The 22,537-nt window shown below is 38.3% G+C and overlaps 1 protein-coding gene across 3 annotated transcripts in view; it reads left to right on the top strand.

Moving 5' to 3' along the window:
* Nucleotides 1–22,537, top strand: part of LOC127434183 (contactin-associated protein-like 2) — a 508,727-nt gene that overhangs the window by 458,489 nt on the left and 27,701 nt on the right. For all 3 annotated transcript variants that reach the window (XM_051686737.1, XM_051686736.1, XM_051686738.1), the window contains 2 exons: nt 729–862; nt 10,011–10,104. In XM_051686737.1, coding sequence (XP_051542697.1) covers nt 729–862; nt 10,011–10,104 — 228 coding nt within the window. The remainder of the gene's footprint in view (nt 1–728; nt 863–10,010; nt 10,105–22,537) is intronic.

Genomic DNA, 22,537 nt, shown 5'->3' with positions numbered 1-22,537 from the left:
AGTGTATGTGTGTGCATGAGTGATTGTACCACAGCATTTTTGACTCTGCACTGTAATAATTGGATAGCAACTTTGGGCAGCAGCCTAAGTTGTTCTTTGAGGTGTGAATGCCAACAGTTAAAATACATTATAAGGCAAATGACAGAGTGCAGGCAATTACATCCCTATTTGTTTGCATAGTGCAAAACACTGTGATCCATTTTTTTAGAGATTGAAAGTAAAATGCTTCTGGTTTTTAAAGGAAAGCCCTTATTCCCTTCAGAGACACTATTTCACATTAAGCACAGTGTCTCAAATATACCATTGTTAAACTCGTAGAGCAATGTTTTCATTAAAGACCATTCCATGAAAACCGAAGTGGACACACAAGACTGGTGATACTTTATTCTTTGAGTTAAGCTGCTAACCCCACATTGAATTTATCTGTTGCCTGTGAGCACATTTATCTTGCTGACCTGAGCTCTAACCTAAATAAGGTTATGTTCTTTCCTGCAGCCTGTAGGGCCCAAGTGCGTTTGATTGTGCAGTAGTGTACAGTAGGGGTGAGTGATGTCAGGGTGCAGACAGAATTACTGATGTAGAACACTGATTCTCAATGTCCCTCAATCACTCAGGCATTCTACATCCATCTTTATTCAGAAGACTGCAGGTTGGGTCGAGATATGGATAAAAATCTGATCTCTCTCCCGCTCATTCTTATTCTCTCTGTCCCACCCCGTTACACTCAGGTACCCTGCAGCTGCGGTACAGCTTGGGTGGTCTCAAAGAACCCTTCACCATTGATATTGACCCTAGGAAACTGGCCAATGGGCAGCCCCACACCGTCAACATCTCCAGAGTAGAGAGAGATATAGAGATACAGGTGAGAAACATTCACTATGCTGACCAGCAAATCTATGGTGTACTGTACTACCATCAGTGCCATTGAAATACATTAAAATATGTTACTATACAAAGTGCTATTTGTGTGAGGCACCAGGTTTCTGCCTATGTATTACCTATCTGTTACTTTGGTTCTGTGATGCTTGTAATGCTGCCTTTGAAGGCAGATGCATATTGTAGGTGGCAACAGCTGGGTCCTCAATATGGATATTGAAGAATAAAAACTTAGTGTCAGGTTTTGCAATAATCAAATGAGAGAGAGTTTACTGATTGTTCTCTGTAGGTTCAATAGGCATCACAAATCGATAAGATACAACAGTTAGAAAGATAGGAAGTCGAAGTGAAGTTTTACAAACTTTCCAAAGCAATTACAGTCATATGCATATTACATTAAGGGTGTCATCCTACTACAATTTCTAGCATTCTGGTAGGTGAACTACTTCAAACATTTTAACATATTACAAATATGGACTGTTTCTGTTTTCGTGCCAACAATAATTGTTAGCCACAACATGAATCGGGGTCCCATTCTTGGTTGAAACCACTTATGGGCAGATATCAAAGGTTAGCTATCAGTTATGGCTACTCATTTCATTTTCATCAAAGGGGTACCAAGGAGAGTAATTAAAATCCTTGTAAGTCGTTTTCAACTATGGCAAAGTCACATTAGAGAGGACACAATAACCATAAATAATTCAGAGACATGAGTTATTTAGACATGCAATGTGTAGGTGTTATCTCCTTGTAAGGAATAGAGGCCTTCTCCCCAACCTTGCTGGAATGCCGGGCCTCACCATCTGTGGAACATTAGGACAGAGCACAGAGAGAAACAAAAGGGCACAAGAGAGCACACTATTGCTGCATCTAGTTGAAGTGAATTCATGTTTCAATTCATTGATGACATGAGGTAGATCATAATGAGGTAAATGTGTTGTCCAGTCATGGTTACTTTTACAAACCATAAAACAAAGATAATAACAAAAAATCATAACTACGATCTCTCTCTCTTACATTACTACTTGTGATTAATTAATCCTCAATATAATCAAATGGTTAAATTGGGTATATGATTCATTATGTAATAAAAATAGAAATAGAAATTGAATAAATGCAATACAACATAAAATGCACATTCTCCGGAGGCCGGGCTAAATGAGTAAACACTGTTACTGTACTCCTGACATGGGTCAGACCCTCGGTCACCCCTCAGATTACATACATATTACTTGTACCTTTTAGGAAAAGAGGAACAGAACATTGATTAATATAATAAAAATAAGTGAGGATATGAAATATAAGATAAAACTTTCAAGAGCAAAGAGGGATTAGAAGTTTACCCCTTCAATATGTAGGCAGTATACAGCAAGGCAGCTCACTACAGTAGATTTTGGAACAGTTTATGTGTATGATATGCAGCTATTTGTGTAGGTGTGTAGTGGCTTTTACCCAGGATGCACTACACTGGTCTCACAGGTCCAAATGCTGTACAGAAGTAGGATAATTGAAAGCCCTTATTGATCCCTGAACTAAGACTCAGTGTGCACTTTAGATTTTTATTATGTCCTAAATGGAGAGACATGCAGCAGCTCGTGTGATCGATGAGCAGGGAGGTCCGAGAGATGGAGCGATAAAGGAGTAATTAAGGTCACAGGAAGCATGTGCTCTGCCATGCCTCCATCTCAAGACATGATGGCCGAAGAGTAGGAAATGTGGTAATAAGTAGTTGTAGGGATTGTGCAAACCATATTAATAGTTTTCTGTACAACTATTCGCAGAGACTTCCACACCATTATTTAAATATTTATTTCCACACTGGGCTATTATGGCGACATAATCTATTTCAGCTAAACTCATAAAACAAAACAAACTTCGGTTGGTTGCTTTATGTCAGTCAAATGGTCTCTTCCTCTCGTTGTGGGAGATTTTTTGTCACAATAAACTGCAATGTGGACCAGACCTTTTTCCATTTAATCAAAGGTCTGACTACACAAGACTGCTGTGTCAATGGATCTGCTCTCATTATACCATCGCCCTAACATGTGGCAAGAGAACAGCCAGAAGGTTCAAATACTGTGTCAGATATACTGTGACCTTGTCTGCAAAAGTGAACGCTTTGTTATCATTTTGCTCACTCTCTCCCTCTGGACTTTCTATGTCGTTGTGTGGCCCCCACTCTGTGCTGCTAAATCAAATAATCAAAAAGCCTGCTGTCTGGAAGGATGAGGCAGAGCAGGATAAGAGATAAGCTTTGGGCATGAGGCTTAAAGAAGAGCTGTAGCTCTATTTTATTCAGCCTTATTTCATTTCTTGTGACACAGCTCTGCCATGCCTGAGATCCTACAGACCATCACTAGAAGTCTGGCATGGGGAAAATTAAAAAGGAAAGAGAGAGGACCATGGCCCTTTTCCTCTTGTCTTTATGGCCCATGGGAACCCCTCTGACATAGAAGCAAATTGAAACCTAGAGCCATCTTTCACATTCAGACATATGTGTATGGGGATTTAAGTGTGTGTGTGTGTGTGTGTGTGTGTGTGTGTGTGTGTGTGTGTGTGTGTGTGTGTGTGTGTGTGTGTGTGTGTGTGTGGGTTTTGGTGGTTTATGAGGACATTTTTGTAGGTTAAAAACTGGTAATTACAAGGGTATCATGCTATAAATGTGGTTTCTGAGGACATTTCTAGTGTCCCCTAATTCAAATCACTTAAAAAACATACTAAACAATGTTATTTTGAAAATGTACAAATGCAGAAAGTTTATTGTGAAGGTTAGGTTTAAGGGTAGGGTTAGGGGATATAATCTATTGTTCGTACATTATAAAAATCATTATGTCTATGGAGAGTCCTCATAAGGATAGCCGCACCAACATTTTTTAGTGTTTTTGTTTTGCTTTTTTGTTTTGTGTTTTATTTAGTTTTGTCTATCTAAAATTGTTTTGTCTGGGGGCTATGGTTAGTGTGTGGGTTATAGGGTTATTACAGGACAGTTACAACACCTAAGATATCACTTTCCATATACACTCATAAATTTGAGCCTAAATCTTACATTTCATGTAAAATTGTCACGTGTGTTAGTTAGTCAGTCCGTCCGTCAGTCAGTCAGTCATTTAGTTAGATAGTTAGAAAATCTTTATTGTCCCATCCAAGGGTAATTTCTGTTGCAGCATCTGATGACAAACACGTACATACTGTACACACAGTATACAGAATAATACAACTAAAACAGACACAGATCACAACTATAAAAATGAAATTAACAAAGTAGTACAGCACCATATTTCAACCCTTATATAAACAACTTTCTTACCTATCATCCCCTACCTCAGATAAACATTAACAACTGGCACAGCATTTACTAAAAAAGATATTTGAAGCTCTTACAGTCCTAAACTTAGGAGCTCTGTATCGCCAACCTGATGGGAGGACTACAAATTCTGAGTGAAAGATCTGAGTAGAATCATTTAAAATGGTCAAAGCCTTCTTGAGAGCCAGTTTTTCACATAGAGCAGACAGACTTAGCTGCCCTACATCAGTAATACCCGATCCCAAATTCACAATCTCTGTAACTGCGCTCTACTTAAAACTTTAATTCCATAAAACCAACAGATGATGGCAAATGTTTAGACAGATTCAATAAAAGATCTGTAAAACAATGCAAGTACAGTTTCCTAAGTAAATACAAGCGCTTCTGTACCTTTAACACAATCGAATTTGTATTTTCCACCCACTTTATCTTATTGTCAATGACTGTGCCAAGATATTTATTGGAGCTGACTGTCTCAATCTCATTACCATCAATAATAATTTTGGTACAGGTACTAACACTTTTGTTGAAATCTATTTTACCCACATTTATTTCAACAAAAAAAAAAAAAAAATGCTTTGCACCAATCTAATAAATAATTTAAAAGTAAAAATATTACATCTTCCATGCAGTCTCTCAATTATTGTGATTACGGTCATGCAAATTGAATGTTGGATGATTATCCAAGAATTAGTAGAATATTGTTTAAAATTGATTTAGATTAAGTATAGCACATCACACTGTTGCATACTGCTGTCACTGCATGAAAGTTCTTTTCGGAAAATAAGCCATTGTATGTGAGACACAACTACCGTATTTAGATTAATCACATTTTGATCATGTCAATGCATTTTAGATTTCTAATTTGTGATGCTTGCTAAGGTCGTTAGCACCTGTGGGTTTTCCAGGAGAAAAAATATGTTGCTTCAAAAGTCAGTACAGTAACAACAGTCCAGCTGACCTTTACCAACACCCACGCCTGTGATATTTCTTTAGAATGAAACACCACACCCTCTTTGAATCAGACGGCGAAAGGTCAAAACATAACTAAGAGAACAATTATGTGCTGTGAGAGTGGCTCAAAAGCTGTCAGCTCTTACCCTAAGGCAAACGGCAGAGCGCTCTTTAATTTAAAGATGCATTATTCATTTAGATTAATGAATGCCTCTGGGGTTTTCCTCCATCCAGTCAGGTCAGCTTGCTATCAAAGTAATGTGGTGGACACCGGAGAAAGGCTTGAAGAATACGGTACCTAAATACAAATATATTACAGAAACTTTGTTTATGAACAAAAGACAACCATACGTTATCTACAACTGAAGTGAATTTTCAATAAGCTGTTGTATGAACAGGACAATTTGAGAGTCACACCTGTTAGTAAATATAACTGTCAGTCCCAATCACTGACCGTGTGAATATAGCCAATGTTTTAATCTTCGCCTTGCCTCTATTATCAGTTTGCATTGTTTTGAGTTATGATGGTTCTGGAAAGATAAAAAATGTATCCTCACCTCGTCCTGGATTGCAGAGGCTGAACAAACAAAGCTTTTGTGTAATTTTAGTGTATCTATATCAGGGATGGGCAACTAGCGGCCCGCGGGCCGTATACGGCACTCTGTGTCATTGAATACAGCCCGTCGGACAAGACTGAGGATTGATTTTATTTCTTTGAAAAAGGGGTTATGTAAAGATTGCATTCAGTTTATGATGTTATTACAACTATTGATCAGAAGAGGTCGCTTGTTCTTAGCAGACCTGCTGAACACTCTAGGATTCTAGCATGCAACATCTTAACACTTGCTCATCATTTATAAGGTAAATTGAGCTACATTTTACCTCAGCTTGTCAGAGCTATTGTTAATGTACGCAGGTGGAACCCATCTCTTTTGTTTGCCTGGATACGAAATCTGTCATTAAAGATTTCAATTTGATTTGCAAATACACCATTGATCAAGTGATCAAAGAGGCGTACAGTATGAGAGATACATACACCAGAGCTACTCTCCTCACAGATGTAAAGGGTAAATAAAATACAAGGGTTAAAGGCATCCAAAGTTTTTATGAAATCCGTGATAGTGCGGAAAACACCAAAGACATCTAATGCTGTTTTGCTTATGCTTGTGAAAAACGAAAAAGTTGTTATAAGAGGGAGAAACTTTGAAGAAATGCATGATTGAAATGCCTGACTGATTGTTGAAAAGTCTTGCGAATAGAGAGAATGTTCTCGGCCCGTGCGTGTATGTTGTGAAATGTTTTGTATTAATGCACTGAAATGTTATGTTCTTGTATCCAGTATTGTTACTGATGATAATATTTAGATTTGAACTAATACCTATAAGATGTTTTATGAGGTGGGGTTGAAAATGTTGTCTGTTCATTTGTGTGTTTGTCTGCTGCAAATGTAGACAATGCAAATGAGATAAATTTTCTTGAAAATGTAAATCTGAAGTATATTGCTTGTCAATTGAACATGAATTTGTACATGTGAACGCCGTGTTTTAGTAAACAAATGTTAATATAGGTAACAAAATCTTTAAAAGAACATTACATTAGTTGTGCATAGATTACTCACAATAATGAGGAAATTGAGTAAAGGGGTGAACATTGTTAGAGTGCGGATTTGTAATCCGGCCCCTTGGTAGAATGGAGAAAAAATGTTAGCCCTCACCCCCTTCGAAGTTGCCCATCCCTGATCTATATGAAGCCCCCAAACACACACACCCACACCTCCATTGTCTTCCTTTTATTACTCTCTCATCTTTCCCTTTTATATCTTCTGCAGTTGTTACCTCTTCCTCTCTTTGAATTATTCTCCCGGTGAGGTTGCGGCTATAACTGAGGTTGGGCTGTCACAGCAGTGGACGCCCCACAAGGACTCTGGCTATTGCCTCCCAGGTAGAGTGTCCCTCTCTGGGTGGCTGCAGTGCTGTAGGGTGGCCTGTCAAATAGGTAACGTGTTGGATGGAGATTAATTACAGGCTCACAGCAGGGCTCATTAGTGCTAGCTGCATCAGGGGGCGCAGCACCACAGGGGACACCCTGTCTCTCCTTCCGAGTCATCCCTCAATCCCAGCCTCCTTTAGTTTCCCTAGATAAATGTAAACAGGCTGAAAGCAATTTCATTTGGTCACATTATGCCATCGACAAATGGCAATACACCCTCCTCCATTAGTAGCAGCAGACACACAAGCTTACCAGGACTTGTGAGATTTAGAAATGCAATTGGATAAGGTCTGGAGGGGTTCTTCTGGACGATTTACCCAGCCCAATTGCACCTGGGAGGCATCTGAATAAACACACCTTCATTTATCAGTCTGTCACATCAGTGGAACAAATTAGAGCTGAAACATGTCGGACAAACATATTGTGTTGGTGTCACCATTTCTTTCTGTTGGCCTAATTTGTATTCATGGGGATCTTCAGTGTTGAGGGATCCACTCTCAGAACACAGAGACGACTGAGAGAGAAGCCATATCTTCAAGCACAAAAAAAAGTAATTTATTGGAAATTATTATTTTAACACCAAGGCTGAGATGCCTCATGCTAATTAGGAGTGCCAGTGAACAGTGGCGGTTCTGGCTTACTTGGTGCCCTAGGCAAAATCCGACGTGGCGCACCCTTATCTTCCCAATCCCAACCCCTAACCCTACCCCTCCTCCAAAAATAATTATGGATTTTATGATGTTAATAACTTTTTTTACAGAACTATGCTTTAACACAAAATATATAAAAGGGTTAGTTCATCCAAAAATTTAAATTCTATCATCATTTATTCACCCTCATGACATCCCAGATGTGTATGACTTTCTTTCTTCTGCTGAACACAAATGAAAAAATTTTTAGAGGAATATCTCAGCTTTGTAGGTCCATACAATGCAAGTAAATGTTGGTTAGAACTTTGAAGCTATAAAAATCACATAATGGCAGCATAAAAGTACTCCATAAGACTCCAGTGGTTTAATCCATATCTTCAGAAGTGACATAATAGGTGTGGGTGAGAAACAGATAAATATTTAAGTTTTTTTATTTTTTACTCTATATCTCCACTATCACATCTTAAAGGCACATGTGATGCCTGTTTAGATTCACTTTAGATCTGAAAGTGTAAGTGTAGATTTAGAGTAAAAAGGGATTATCGATCTATTTCATATCATTCTATATCTTATTCCTTCTAAAGACATAGATTTAACCACTGGAGTCTTATGGATTCTTTTTATGCTGCCTTTATGTGCTTTTTGGAGCTTCAAGGTTCTGGCCAACATTCACTTGAATTGTATGGACCTACAGAGCTGAAATATTCTTCTCAAAATCTTCAACTGCATTCTGCAAAAGAAAGAAAGCCATGTTTCTGGAATGGCATGAGGCTGAATAAATGAAGAGAGAATTTTCATTTTTGGGTATAACTAGACAATGAATATAGAAATGAAGTAACTATATATATATATATCTGGCAAATTAACATGTTCATTATATATACAGAACTTAAATTGCACAATTAAATTATAGAGTCACTAAAGAAAGAAAATGACAGAATATCTACTGATTTCTGCTTGTCCTATTACACATAATTCCTCATTTCAAATTGAACTCTCCCCTCCTAGTTTTCATTGATGCAAAATCATTAATGATTTTGTCAAATCTGCCCAGCAATCACATGGTTGATACTTATTTTCTCAAGACCACTGATTATGATTATCTTATGTTTGTTCAGAATGTAAGAATGCATTATGAACATCTATAATCCTAACCGTTTAGAGCCTTTTAGGCTGAGTAGCCTGTCAGGAATATCGCGATCTTGCGAGCTCTGTGTGGGGTCAAGGTGGCATGATTTGGGGCACCTCTCTCCCATCGCGATCTTGCAAGCTCTGTGCCGCACCAGAGAGCGTTGTCGCTCTAGGCGCCTGCCTATATCGTCTATGCTAGGATCCGCTACTGCCAGTGAATCATCTGTAACAGGGTAATTAAAGCTGTCAAGTGTGTGTGCGCGCGCGCGTGCGTGCGTGTGCGTGCATGTGCGTGCGTGTGTGGGTGGGTGGGGGAGAGAGAGAGAGAGAGAGAGAGAGAGAGAGTGATTCTCTTACGTGAGTGATTACGTAAACAGTTGCAGCCTTACTTCATATCAACATGTTTGTTTGGTTTTAAAATCAAATTAAACTCAAAATCAAATCATTGTTGGACAGACATCCGTAGGTTACAGTAATGTACAGAAGCATTTAATGAAAGTAGCTGCTTGTATAGATATGCAACTTCATATAAATTAATATAACTACAACTAATTTGACAGTTTTGGTTGTTTAAACAGTTAAACATCAGCCTTATGAAAGCAAATTTTGACAATATATATTTATAACAGTAATATATATTATATTATATTATATTATATTATATTATATTATATTATATTATATTATACAAATAAGGTTGTATCGTTAACATTAGTTAACCACATTAGTTAACAAGAACTAATAATGAACCATATTAATTCAGGACTTTTTAAACATGTATTTTTTCAACATTTTTTTATTATTTTTATTTTTATTTTTTATCAATATTAACTCGTTATATTACTTTTTATATATATTAGCCACATTTGCTTCCGAAACTGTTTTTTTAAAAGAGGTAACAATTATTCTAATGGAGTCACATGTGTGGTGCTTTGGTAACTGAACGGTCGAATGTGTTGATTGAATATATGGCCAGTAGATGACGCCAAAGCCCGTAATATGGAAATATCAAGCGCATGGACATTTACACCATGACCACAAGAGAGAGACATTTACATATGATAGTATTTTATTGTTTAAAATAATTTATTGTGTTTTTCTTGCAGTTGGATCATTATCCTCCAGTCAGCTACACCCTGCCTGAAGCATCAGACACACAGTTCAACCTGGTCAAGTCACTCTTCTTGGGTAAAGTGTTTGGTAAGTGCTCTCTGCTCCTTTGCAAACTTTCCCCAGGCTTGGATTAACCCTGAACTTAAAATTTTGGATGAGCAGGATGGTTTAATGGCAGCAAAGCTGTTTTGTTTAAATTTATAAATAATATTTTAACAAGTGACATTCTTTTTGGAGATTCAGCTTGTATACACCATGGAACCTAGGTTGTAGTTTTTAGTTATCCATTGAATACTCTCTCTCTCTCTCTCTCTCTCTCTCTCTCTCTCTCTCTCTCTCTCTCTCTCTCTCTCTCTCTCTCTCTCTCTCTCTCTCTCTCTCTCTCCCTCTCTTTCTCTCTCTATTGTTGTCTTTTATTTTTAAGTTTAATTAACAGTTCATAAAAGAAGAAACAAACCACCGCACACCTGATAAATTATCTGCAGGTGCGTAGGAAAAATAACTGAAGTAAATAAACAAGAAACAAAATACCACACACTGCTGCTGCTTGCTAATAAACCATTTAATTAATTAAACGTTTCGGTCATGCAACCTTCGTCAGGTATTTGAAAATAAAGAGTGTATCACATGCGCATTTAAAATATGGAGCAGCCAATCAAAATCAGTTACAAACCGTCATGGCCAATGACAGTCAGAAAAAGAGTGCACATAATGCACATAAATATTAAACCGTTATTCCACCAGTAAATTATTTAAGAGAATTCTAAAAAATATTAATTTATTTCCATTTTATTAAAAAATAAATAAATAATTAAGTGCAGGTTTACAGTCAAAGTTAGGATGTAGGCACCCAAGGGCACGGAAAGCCAGGACTAGGCAATAATTTCCTTTGTAGTCAACATTTCCTCTCAGTGTCTTAGAGTCCTTGAATGTCCTTTAAAGATGTCAGTGGCTTTGAGACGCTAAAGAGTCTTTTATCCAGAGGCATGGAACAAACATGCACTTTCTTCAATGAATGCCAATGAGGGAGCACCCAGACCCCATTAAACTCAATTCCCCTCTGCGTGCTGACATGCCAAAACAGCAAAGTGACCTGCTGTTGTTCCCAATAGCAAGAGACAGCTCAGTCTGTTAATAACACCTGTCAAACAAGCACCTGCATTCATTCACATTATTCCCAAAGCCTGGCAGTACTGTCCACCAGGCAGTACTGCATATTCTTCATACTATGTAATGGGGAAAATGTTTTCAGCCTTTTTTATTCAAAATAATAGAAATAATAGAAGTTCGCCTGAGCATTTAATTCACACTCTAAGCAATGGTGAGTATGATACTTGGACAATGAAGAAGACATCCTACTATTCTGTTTTATAAAGAACAATGTCCAACCTATGTTATAGAGCCTTAATTTTTATATATATATATATATATTTTAAAATAGAGTTGTGTACATTTTCTATTGATCTTGACAGCAGTAATTTATCAAATGTTGATCAAGTGATAGAGAAGAGAGTTTTAACCCACCCATATGTCAAGCTGCATGATGTAAATGAGCACTTTCTGCATTTTAAAGAGTAGATGCAGGCACCTGAATCCCGGCTGTGAACTGTTGCCCTACAGTCCCAGGTAAATATGGTCGATTGTGGTAGTCTGCTGCTGCATCCTCCACAACCTTGCACTCAGAACTGACCTAATGCAAGATGGGGTTTTATGCCTAGCCAATTATTTTCAACACAGATTTTTGGGTATGTTTGCACCATTACCTAATTTGCATAATTCCTTTAGTGAATCGGGGGCTAACCAACACAGAATGTACATGCAAATAAAAGGCACTATCAGTGGGCGCAGTTCATTGTTAGTGCATTCGCTCTGAGAGCTGAATCTGGTGGACTGGTCTAACAGAGAACATTAGAACTTCTTTCTGACTGCAGACATATAATCTCCAGACCCTATCAGTCATGTCCAAGAGAGCACACTGAATGCTGAACACTGTGCCTGCACACTACCCTACCTTCCTCATCAATGATTTATGGCTGGAGACCACTGACACATGAATAACCCAGACTCTTTCAGCATGCACTTGCTAAAGCTCTGTCCACGGTTGACCTGCACACGTTAGCTATTTGTCATGGAATATTTACCAAATTTCATGCGGGAGGTATGGCCTTTTCCCATCATGCCAGTGACATGTCTACCTGTAGTTCTGTCCTGCATCATCGGGCATTATAAAAAGGCTTCTATCAGTGATAGTATCATGTTAATTCAGGTGTTGTAGTCAGAGCCACACAACAGGGGTGCAAAGGGTGCCGGGGGTCCTGCTGCAAATGTAATTTAACTGACTTTTATTTCTAGCCATACATGTGTGTCTGTGAGAGATAGAAAGAGACAGAGAAGACAATTAGTAAATTTAGAGAGAAAATTCGTTTCAGTGTGGACGTAAGATAGACATGTCCAGCTGTCCCCCACACTTGTTCATCGGGCAAATATATACACTTTTATAAAAAATTTGCAAATATTTTACCTTTAGGGGTACAACAGCTTGTCACTAGGGCAGTACTCTCAAAGGTACACCCACTGTACCCTTTATATGTTAATCGGAACGTATTTGTACATTAACTGTCCCGAAAGGGTGCATATTAGTACTCTTAAGTATCTCATCTGTTCCTAAAAGGTACATATTAGTACCTTAAGGTATAAAGAAGGTACAGTGGGTGTACCTTTGAGGGTACTGCCCCAGTGACAAGCAGTTGTACCTCTGAAGGTACCATCTTTGCTATTTTTTTTATTTTTTATTTTTTTTAAGTGTATGTGTATGAAATTACATGTTAAAGTTCACTGGTCGATCTTAACATTGTACACAAACTTGTCATGTAGCTTGTTTTCATGACAACTCAGTCACTCACTCTTAAAGGAATATTTCAGGTTCAATACAAGTTATGCTCAATCGACAGCATTTGTGGCATAATGTTGATTACCACAAATATTAATTTAGACTTTCCCCTCCTTCCTCCACTAGCTATCAGAACACACACAAAAAAAAAGATCTGGACTTAATTCGATAAGTCTAAGGGGTCGTTAAAAAAACAAAGCAACACTTGTGATGTTCCGGGTCATTTTTTAAATGAATGGCTAATACTAAAATATGGAGATTTTTTGTTGTTGTTGTTGTTGTTGTTTTTGTCAAATAAAAACCTATAAACCAGTCTCAATGCTGAACACCACCACACATAAATGAAGGGGTAAGATTATTAAACATCCACAATGCAGAAAACACACCCACACACAGGTAAGTTTGACTATATTAGTGATCTCTCATTGACATCCATTGATTTCATATCAAGCTAACAATATTTTCTGTTTCCAAACTCTACCCCTAAACCTAACCCTAACCATTACACAAATATGTGCACATAACTAGATTTGAAGATCAACATCATCTGACCAATTTAGGAGTTTTTTTTTTTTTTTTTGCTGGTGAAGACACCCTGACAGGTGAAATGTGTATATATACTAAACGTACCACACAGATCAAAGTCTGTGTCTGACCCCTGCATGACAAAGTTTATGCTAGAATTTTGATGTTTGATTTTGGAAATTAATGACAGGTAACAAAATAATACCTCTTTTATTTGTTACACAATCAGATTTGACTGTGGCACATTATCATGTTTGACAGCATACTGGAGCATCATTGCAAAATCTGACACTTCAACTCAAGCGGTTTAGAAAAAAAATGCAACAGTTTGACAAATAATAGTTTTTTTTTTTAATAATGTCTAAATATATATTTAATGCATAACTTGTGATAATATCTAGAAATTAAGTTTGTTAGAACATGAGCTTACGAGATGAGCCAATGCATGGAGCACTGAAGCCATCTATTGGCCATAGTTGTTATTTCATGTAATTGTTTTTTGTTTTTTTTATTATTATTATTATTCCAGCAGATGTCACCAGAGACCCCCAATGCGTGACAAATTGTGATGTTTTGACACTTTCAATTTACTGAAATGAAGGTTTTTTATTGAAGTAAAGATAACATAAAATGTGTTTATTTGATATGAAATTTAATGGTGTAATTTAGTAATTTAGAGTTAAATAAGGTCTAAATATCATACAGTCCCCTCCAAAAATGCACAACTTTAGTGTTTTTACTTTAGTAAAATTAGTGTTATTACATATCTTAAAAAAAAAAAAAAAAAAAAGAGGGGGAAAAAAGGGAAAATATTACACATGTATGTTCAGGTCATTTTTGACACGCAAACATCACAAGTGTGACTCACAAACGAACAGTGCACAAGGGTTTAAAAAAATAAATAAATAAAAATCAATGTTACAGTGAGGTACTTACAATGGAAGTGAATGGGGGCCAAACCATAAACGTTAAAATACTCCCTGTTTCAAAAGTATTGCCACAAGTTAACAATTTGTGTGTTAAATAGGATTTTAGTGTTATAAAATTGCTTACTAACCTTTCCTGTGTAAAGCTGCCATGAAGATGTAACACTGTAAACCCTAAAACGACTATAAAAACTACGATTTAAACAACTTATAAGGTTATAATGAATCCAAAGCAGCAAATAAACCTTTTTATTATTTATTTAACTACACATAAAGCAATGCAAGTTGGCATGTGGTATCTAAATGGTGTTTTACAATTGCTAAATAATTTGATGCAAATATTATCTTTTAGCGAAAACTTTATAATTCATGTCCATTTAATTATTTCTTTGGTAAGTATGTAGTAGTCTTGCAATGATGCTAACACATTCATACACATTATATACACTTTCAAAATATGATATTAATTCCCACTTCAGTCACATATCAGTCTATCTGTTATTGTGTGGATCAGAATCAGCTGTACAGCAGATGTTCTGATCACACTCCAGCCTCTTGTGCCTACACTGTCATCTCTCTCTCTGTCTCTCTTTCTTTCTCTGACAATCCATCAGACACTGTACAGGTGCTTTTCATGGAGATCTGAAAATGATTTTGCTATGACTGCAGATCAGTCACAAGATTAATTTAGATTATTCAAAACACTAAGAACTAAATATTCATCCTACGGTATATAGTGCATTTGGGTGTTACTGGGTGATGAGAATGTGTAAGATCTGGCAACCTCAATATGTCAAGCTTACACACTCAAAATTAACCAAGACAGCTTATTACACAAAACAAGAGCTTTAAAATGACAAGGAAACCTAGAAAAAAGAAAAGTTAGTGAATGAACTCATGAACGCTGTGACAGGAAACATTGGCTGCTGACATCCTCAGTTGTTTGGGTGATTGTTTTCTCTGTTGACTGATGTAGGGTACCACTGCAGGGATTTGTGAGTGACGCAGAGGCTTGTTTGGCATCCAAATGTAAGCTCCTCTCAGAGCATGTGCAGTATTCATAAATCAGGCTAATAAGACATTGAGCTGAGTCTGCTTTCAGTGTTTGAGGGCCGCAATTGCATTTTAGGATATCAGAGCAACATAAAGACTTGTGCTGATGAGATGTGCTACCTTGGAGCTCTCGGTTTGAGATATTTTAGTATATGTGCTCATTCTGTAATATTAAACTTCTGTGGAGAGAAAGATGGGAACAATTGTCTCTCCTTTACAAGAAAAGGTGTTGAAAGTGGAACAAAGCATCTATGTCAGGTGGATAGTATTTGTGAGCATACTTGTATTATACTTTTGCATTATACAAGTTATTTTCATTCCTCTAATATGATTGGACAAGTGGTGTTACAAGAATGCTGACATGTAACATAAAAACTCACTTCACTAGGAAGCTTTGGCCTCGTTTGGAACTGTTTTCTTTAGCAGAGCAAAAATAAACTAAATAACTGACCATATTGTGTAAAAAGTTATGTTACTCTGTATTAGCTTCTTGTTATAGAACTGTTGTATAAAAGAAACATCACATTTGCAATCATTCCTGCAGCTGAATTGAGTACAGCAGCACTTGTTTCTCATCTGATATAGTTTAAATAATGCAAATGCAGTCAAGGCAGTGTATCAGAGAAAGTTGGCAGTATGCAGTACTTTGATCATTTGATATTAGCTGTTGGCAAAAAAGACTGATGATTCTGCACTTCGAGCATTCAAGAAATCGCATGCTGTCTCTGTCTCTCATCCCTCCTTTCTTCTGGAGCCAGCCTATTAGTCTGTCTAATCAATGGCAAAGAGAATGATCTGATCAATGCTGAAGCGTATGCTTGCTATGTCATGGTTCTCTGCAAATGGACCAAATCATTCTGATCAGGTAAATAATTCAATAGATTGTACTGTAGTTAGAATTTTTAGATCCAATATTATGTATTATTTTTAAATATTACTGTGGCAGGGTGAGCAAGAAACAGACAGAGTGGTTGTGGCTCCAGGCCTCGGAGAGGTGTTTATTTAATAAAATAATAATCAACATCAAATGTCCAAATAGGGGAGTTAAAGGGGAAAAGTGTCCAAAATATAGGGGTATTTGGCACCCTTGCAGTGAATCGGCTCTGTGTAGGAAGGGGGAGTGTCCAAGAGATGGTCCCAGACATGGGCGGGGTCCGATGGCTGCCCCTCGCTCCCCTCCTAGGGGGAGCAATGCATGCTGTCACCCCCGGCGATTGCACCTAGGTTGACCGGTACTCTCCCTGCTCTGCTCCTAAACCTGTGAGGACACACGTGTGTGCACACAAAGAGATAGAAGCTGGCTCCCCAAGGAGAGGCGCACTTTAAGTTTTAATGGCAATGGTGATGAGGCTATATTAATATCAGGGGCTGGTTGCATAAACATAGCCATTAGCTTAAGACAGCTTAGCCTCTAACTATTAGCATTGATGGGCAGTAGCTTCGCTAGTTTTTACAATCAAGTAGCTTTTCAGTAGCGAAGCTATATTTTTGATTAGGTAGTGGTGTAAATTTGACAAAAGCTACACCACTACATCTTACATCACATCAGTGTTAACTATTGCCAGTTTTGAATCAGAATGAAAGGTGTACGATTCACAGATGAATCGCTAATTTAAGTCGGTTCTTTACAATGAATTGGTCACACGTGAAAGCAAAGCAGTCTGAATCGGTTCGCAATTCAATCTGAATGACTCAGAAAGCTCATGCACGCGGTGCTGAATCATTAGGTACATGCTCTCACTTGCCAACACTCTTACGGAATTCTTTAAAACATGGAAAATAAAGATAATGCTGGTTGCAGTGGATCCACAATTAATGGAAACTGAACCTGCAAATGCATCCTATCATTTGCCAGTGATGAAGAAGGTCTTTATTAAGTTCAACACATGAGCAACTTGTGAACGACTATTGCAGGTAAAGACATTTTACCACCGAAAGAATATCAAAACACTTAGCAGCCTAAACAAAAACACATCAAGAAATTACCATGGCATTACCTTGTGCTTTGCACGTCACCATCACCTGGGAGCACTGTGCTAATACAATGTTATATGAATAAAGTAATCATATATGAAATACCCGTGGTAGTACCATGGTATTCTTTGAATTACCTTGAAGCACCATGTACATTCAATTGTATGTGAATATGGTAAACATTTATCAAAATACCATGGTAGTACCATTGTATTCTTTGAATTACATTGAAGCACCATGTAAATACAGTAGTAGCCTATATGAATAAGGTAAACTTATATCAAATTACCATGGTAGTACCATGGTATTCTTTAAAGTACTTTGAATAACATTGTAAATACAGAATGGTACATACATACTGTATTTTCAAAGTACATCATTACCATCTGACACCATCAGATATCACATTGTGACACAGATGTGCTCACACACACAAGGAATTCGGCCTCTTATCAGAAGCTTTCAGTTCATACAGAGCAACAGCTAGACACAGAATTACAGGATAAGATGAATAGTAGGCTATATGTACACAGAGTTGTTATACAGGATTGAGTGAAGGAATTATGTTTAAATGGGTTTGTAGAGGTATGTAGGATCTTATGGGCAGAATAATTAACAATTGCTATGCTGAATGACTTGAATCCAGGATGTAAACTGATATTTTCTTTCCAAGTTATTAAAACTAAGACACAGAGGCCCGCAGTCCCTGGAAATTCCTCAAAGCCATAAATGAGCTAAAACCCGCATCTGGCTAATGTTAACTGCCTTGAAAACAAAGGTAGATCTGTTGAAGCAACACAAAACCCCACCAACAAAGTCATCATCACATGACTTAAAATCCATCTTAAAATCCATCTTCTGAAGAAACCTCCATGGTTGCCATGGAAATCTAAGACACTCCATTTGTCCTTTAATATAAACAATTTGCTACACTTAAATTAGACTAATAAGGGAGCATGAGACATTTCCTGTGGAACACCTGACCGTCCATGATCTCCAGAAATCCAAAAGAAGCTCCTTTGTTCCGTTCATTCAGTCAGAACAACACAAACACTTAATTATATACTGAATGACTATCCTCATTGTTCAAGAGAGGGAGATTGAACAGATACGCACTGGATCTGAACCGTTGAACTCTTCTAAGGATGACACAAAACTAATGCTCTGCTCCTCTGATCCATGAACATTTCACACAAAGTCACAGTACTTTGCTTATTTAACCCTCTAAAATGCACAGAATTTACCTTTTTGTACCAACATGTACACAATACCTAGCCTTGCTAGATAATTCTGAAAATGATGTTGTTATGACCTGTAATCACTTTTCTAACCATCAAATTGATGATTATAATCTTTAATCTTGTCTTATTCATGTCATATTATTTCAGGAATTGTTATGTTAATACATTTTTGATATATTCAGTTGTATACAAGATATAAAAGGTCATGATTAAAACATGTACTTTTTCAAATGGGAATTTTAAGAGGCCTTAACACAAAGGATCATTAATCACCTTCAGAAGGTGGGACAGAGAGATGATCACATGGTATCTGAAAAGACACTTCTGACTGGCTCAAGACAACTTTGGGGTGTGGCCAACCTCAACTCAACAGAACCTCCCCACCTAGGATGAGCACTCCTGTTCATCCTCTTGTTTGTTCTTTCTCTGCACTCTTCCTCTTCACTTTGGCACCCCTCTGTCCAAGTTCTGCACAATGTAGAGTTCAGAAAAACTGGGAACGCAAAGTTCCGAAAAGAGTTCTCTTCTCTGCGTTACGACTCACACACTTGACAGGGAGTCGTGAGTCTCTCTTGCGGGAGGCCTTCAAAGCCTGCCTCATCATTCCAGCAATGAAATACCCGACGTCCACGATCTTAACAGAGGTACAAAACATCGACGGAACAACCAGAACTTTCTACTGACACAGCCAAAGAACCAAAGCAATGCAAGGAAACGCAACGAAATGCAAGTACATCTCCAGACTTTTGCTAGAAAGTTCTGGTGTTTTTTAAAATATTTTGAGTAACCCGATGGCAAATCGAGGTATACTAAATGAAGGATTGATGGTTCTCAAGGCATTGTCTATTGATTCCATAAAGTTCAGTTTACTCAGTTACAGTTCACTCACCAACCTGTTTTTCTTGTTTGTATTCAAAGAGCACTTGACTGTGGTATATTTTGATAAATAATCTCGTCAATTGATTTTTAAAAGGTCTGCACTCCGAGCTCAAAAAATATTTCAACATATTTGTGATATTATTTTCAATGGCTGTGAGAATAGTATTACTCTAAAGAATTTACAGATGCGTCATATCAACTCAGCGTAGCCGAGTGATCAGACGTACACCTTAATTCTTTCAATAAGTGAATTAATCATAATTTCCTTATTAAGCTAATTCATTACATATAAATTGTGAGCGGATACAACAAGCCTGTTGTATTACATATTAAATGGTGGAGAATTTTTATTCAGATTTCTAATCTGATCGTGTGCATTTATACTACCAAAATTTCCTACATATTAATGGTGGATAAATGTGGGCATGTTTAAATCTGCCCATTACATTTAGCGTTCTATTATACAATTCTTACAGGTAATAGTATAAATGTGAAAAATAAAATTGTGATTTTTCATATTAAACACATGGGTTGCATAGGTAATATGTATAAATAAACTCGAAAAAGATGCCCAGGGTCCCTGCTCATCTGCGTGAACGTGCATTAGGCATGCTGCATGGAGGCATGAGGACTGCAGATGTGGCCAGAGCAATAAATTGCAATGTCCGTACTGTGAGACGCCTAAGACAGCACTACAGGGAGACAGGAAGGACAGCTGATCATCCTCGCAGTGGCAGACCACATGTAAAAACACCTGCACAGGATCGGTACATCCGAATATCACACCTGCGGGACAGGTACAGGATGGCAACAACAACTGCCCGAGTTACACCAGGAATGCATAATCCCTCCATCAGTGCTCAGACTGTCCACAATAGGCTGAGAGAGGCTGGACTGAGGGCTTGTAGGCCTGTTGTAAGGCAGGTCCTTACCAGACAACACTGGCAACAACGTTGCCTATGGGCACAAACCCACCTTCGCTGGACCAGACGGGACTGGCAAAAAGTGCTCTTCACTGATGAGTCGCGGTTTTGTCTCACCAGGGGTGATGGTCGGACTTGCGTTTATTGTTGAAGGAATGAGCGTTACACCGAGGCCTGTACTCTGGAGCGGGAGCGGGATCGATTTGGAGGTGGAGGGTCTGTCATGGTCTGGGGCAGTGTGTCACAGCTTCATCGGACTGAGCTTGTTGTCATTGCAGGCAATCTCAACGCTGTATGTTACAGGGAAGACATCCACCTCACTCATGTGGTACCTTTTCTGCAGGCTCATCCTGACATGACCCTCCAGCGTGACAATGCCACCAGCCATACTGCTTGTTCTGTGCATGATTTCCTGCAAGACAGGTATGTCAGTGTTCTGCCATGGCCAACGAAGAGCCCAGATCTCAGTCCCATTGAGCACGTCTGGGACCTGTTGGATCGGAGGATGAGGGCTAGGGTCATTCCCCCCCAAGAAATGTCAGAGAACTTGTGCCTTGGTGGAAGAGTGGGGTAACATCTCACAGCAAGAACTGGCAAATCTGGTGCAGTCCATCAGGAGGAGATGTACTGTAGTACTTAATGCAGCTGGTGGCCACACCAGATACTGACTGTTACTTTTGATTTTGACACCCCCCTTTGTTCAGGGACACATTATTCCATTTCTGTTAGTCACATGTCTGTGAAACATGTTCAGTTTATGTCCTAGTTGTTGAATCTTTATACAGGTGCATCTCAATAAATTAGAATGTCGTGGAAAAGTTCATTTATTTCAGTAATTCAACTCAAATTGTGAAAATCGTGTATTAAATAAATTCAATGCACACAGACTGAAGTAGTTTAAGTCTTTGGTTCTTTTAATTGTGATGATTTTGGCTCACATTTAACAAAACCCACCAATTCACTATCTCAAAAAATTAGAATACATCATAAGACCAATAAAAAAAAACATTTTTAGTGAATTGTTGGCCTTCTGGAAAGTATGTTCATTTACTGTATATGTACTCAATACTTGGTAGGGGCTCCTTTTGCTTTAATTACTGCCTCAATTCAGCGTGGCATGGAGGTGATCAGTTTGTGGCACTGCTGAGGTGGTATGGAAGCCCAGGTTTCTTTGACAGTGGCCTTCAGCTCATCTGCATTTTTTGGCTCTTGTTTCTTATTTTCCTCTTGACAATACCCCACAGATTCTCTATGGGGTTCAGGTCTGGTGAGTTTGCTGGCCAGTCAAGCACACCAAGACCATGGTCATTTAACCAACTTTTGGTGCTTTTGGCAGTGTGGGCAGGTGCCAAATCCTGCTGGAAAATGAAATCAGCATCTTTAAAAAGCTGGTCAGCAGAAGGAAGCATGAAGTGCTCCAAAATTTCTTGGTAAACGGGTGCAGTGACTTTGGTTTTCAAAAAACACAATGGACCAACACCAGCAGATGACATTGCACCCCAAATCGTCACAGACTGTGGAAACTTAACACTGGACTTCAAGCAACTTGGGCTATGAGCTTCTCCACCCTTCCTCCAGACTCTAGGACCTTGGTTTCCAAATGAAATACAAAACTTGCTCTCATCTGAAAAGAGGACTTTGGACCACTGGGTAATAGTCCAGTTCTTCTTCTCCTTAGCCCAGGTAAGACGCCTCTGACGTTGTCTGTGGTTCAGGAGTGGCTTAACCAGAGGAATACGACAACTGTAGCCAAATTCCTTGACACGTCTGTGTGTGGTGGCTCTTGATCCCTTGACCCCAGCCTCAGTCCATTCCTTGTGAAGTTCACCCAAATTCTTGAATCGATTTTGCTTGACAATCCTCATAAGGCTGCGGTTCTCTCGGTTGGTTGTGCATCTTTTTCTTCTACACTTTTTCCTTCCACTCAACTTTCTGTTAACATGCTTGGATACAGCACTCTGTGAACAGCCTGCTTCTTTGGCAATGAATGTTTGTGGCTTACCCTCCTTGTGAAGGGTGTCAGTGATTGTCTTCTGGACAACTGTCAGATCAGCAGTCTTCCCCATGATTGTGTAGCCTAGTGAACCAAACTGAGAGACCATTTTGAAG

The sequence above is a fragment of the Myxocyprinus asiaticus genome, chromosome 44 (assembly GCF_019703515.2).
Source record: "Myxocyprinus asiaticus isolate MX2 ecotype Aquarium Trade chromosome 44, UBuf_Myxa_2, whole genome shotgun sequence".
NCBI lineage: Eukaryota > Metazoa > Chordata > Actinopteri > Cypriniformes > Catostomidae > Myxocyprinus > Myxocyprinus asiaticus.
Note: the sequence above shows the minus strand (reverse complement) of the source record. Positions and strands in the feature narration are given on the sequence as shown.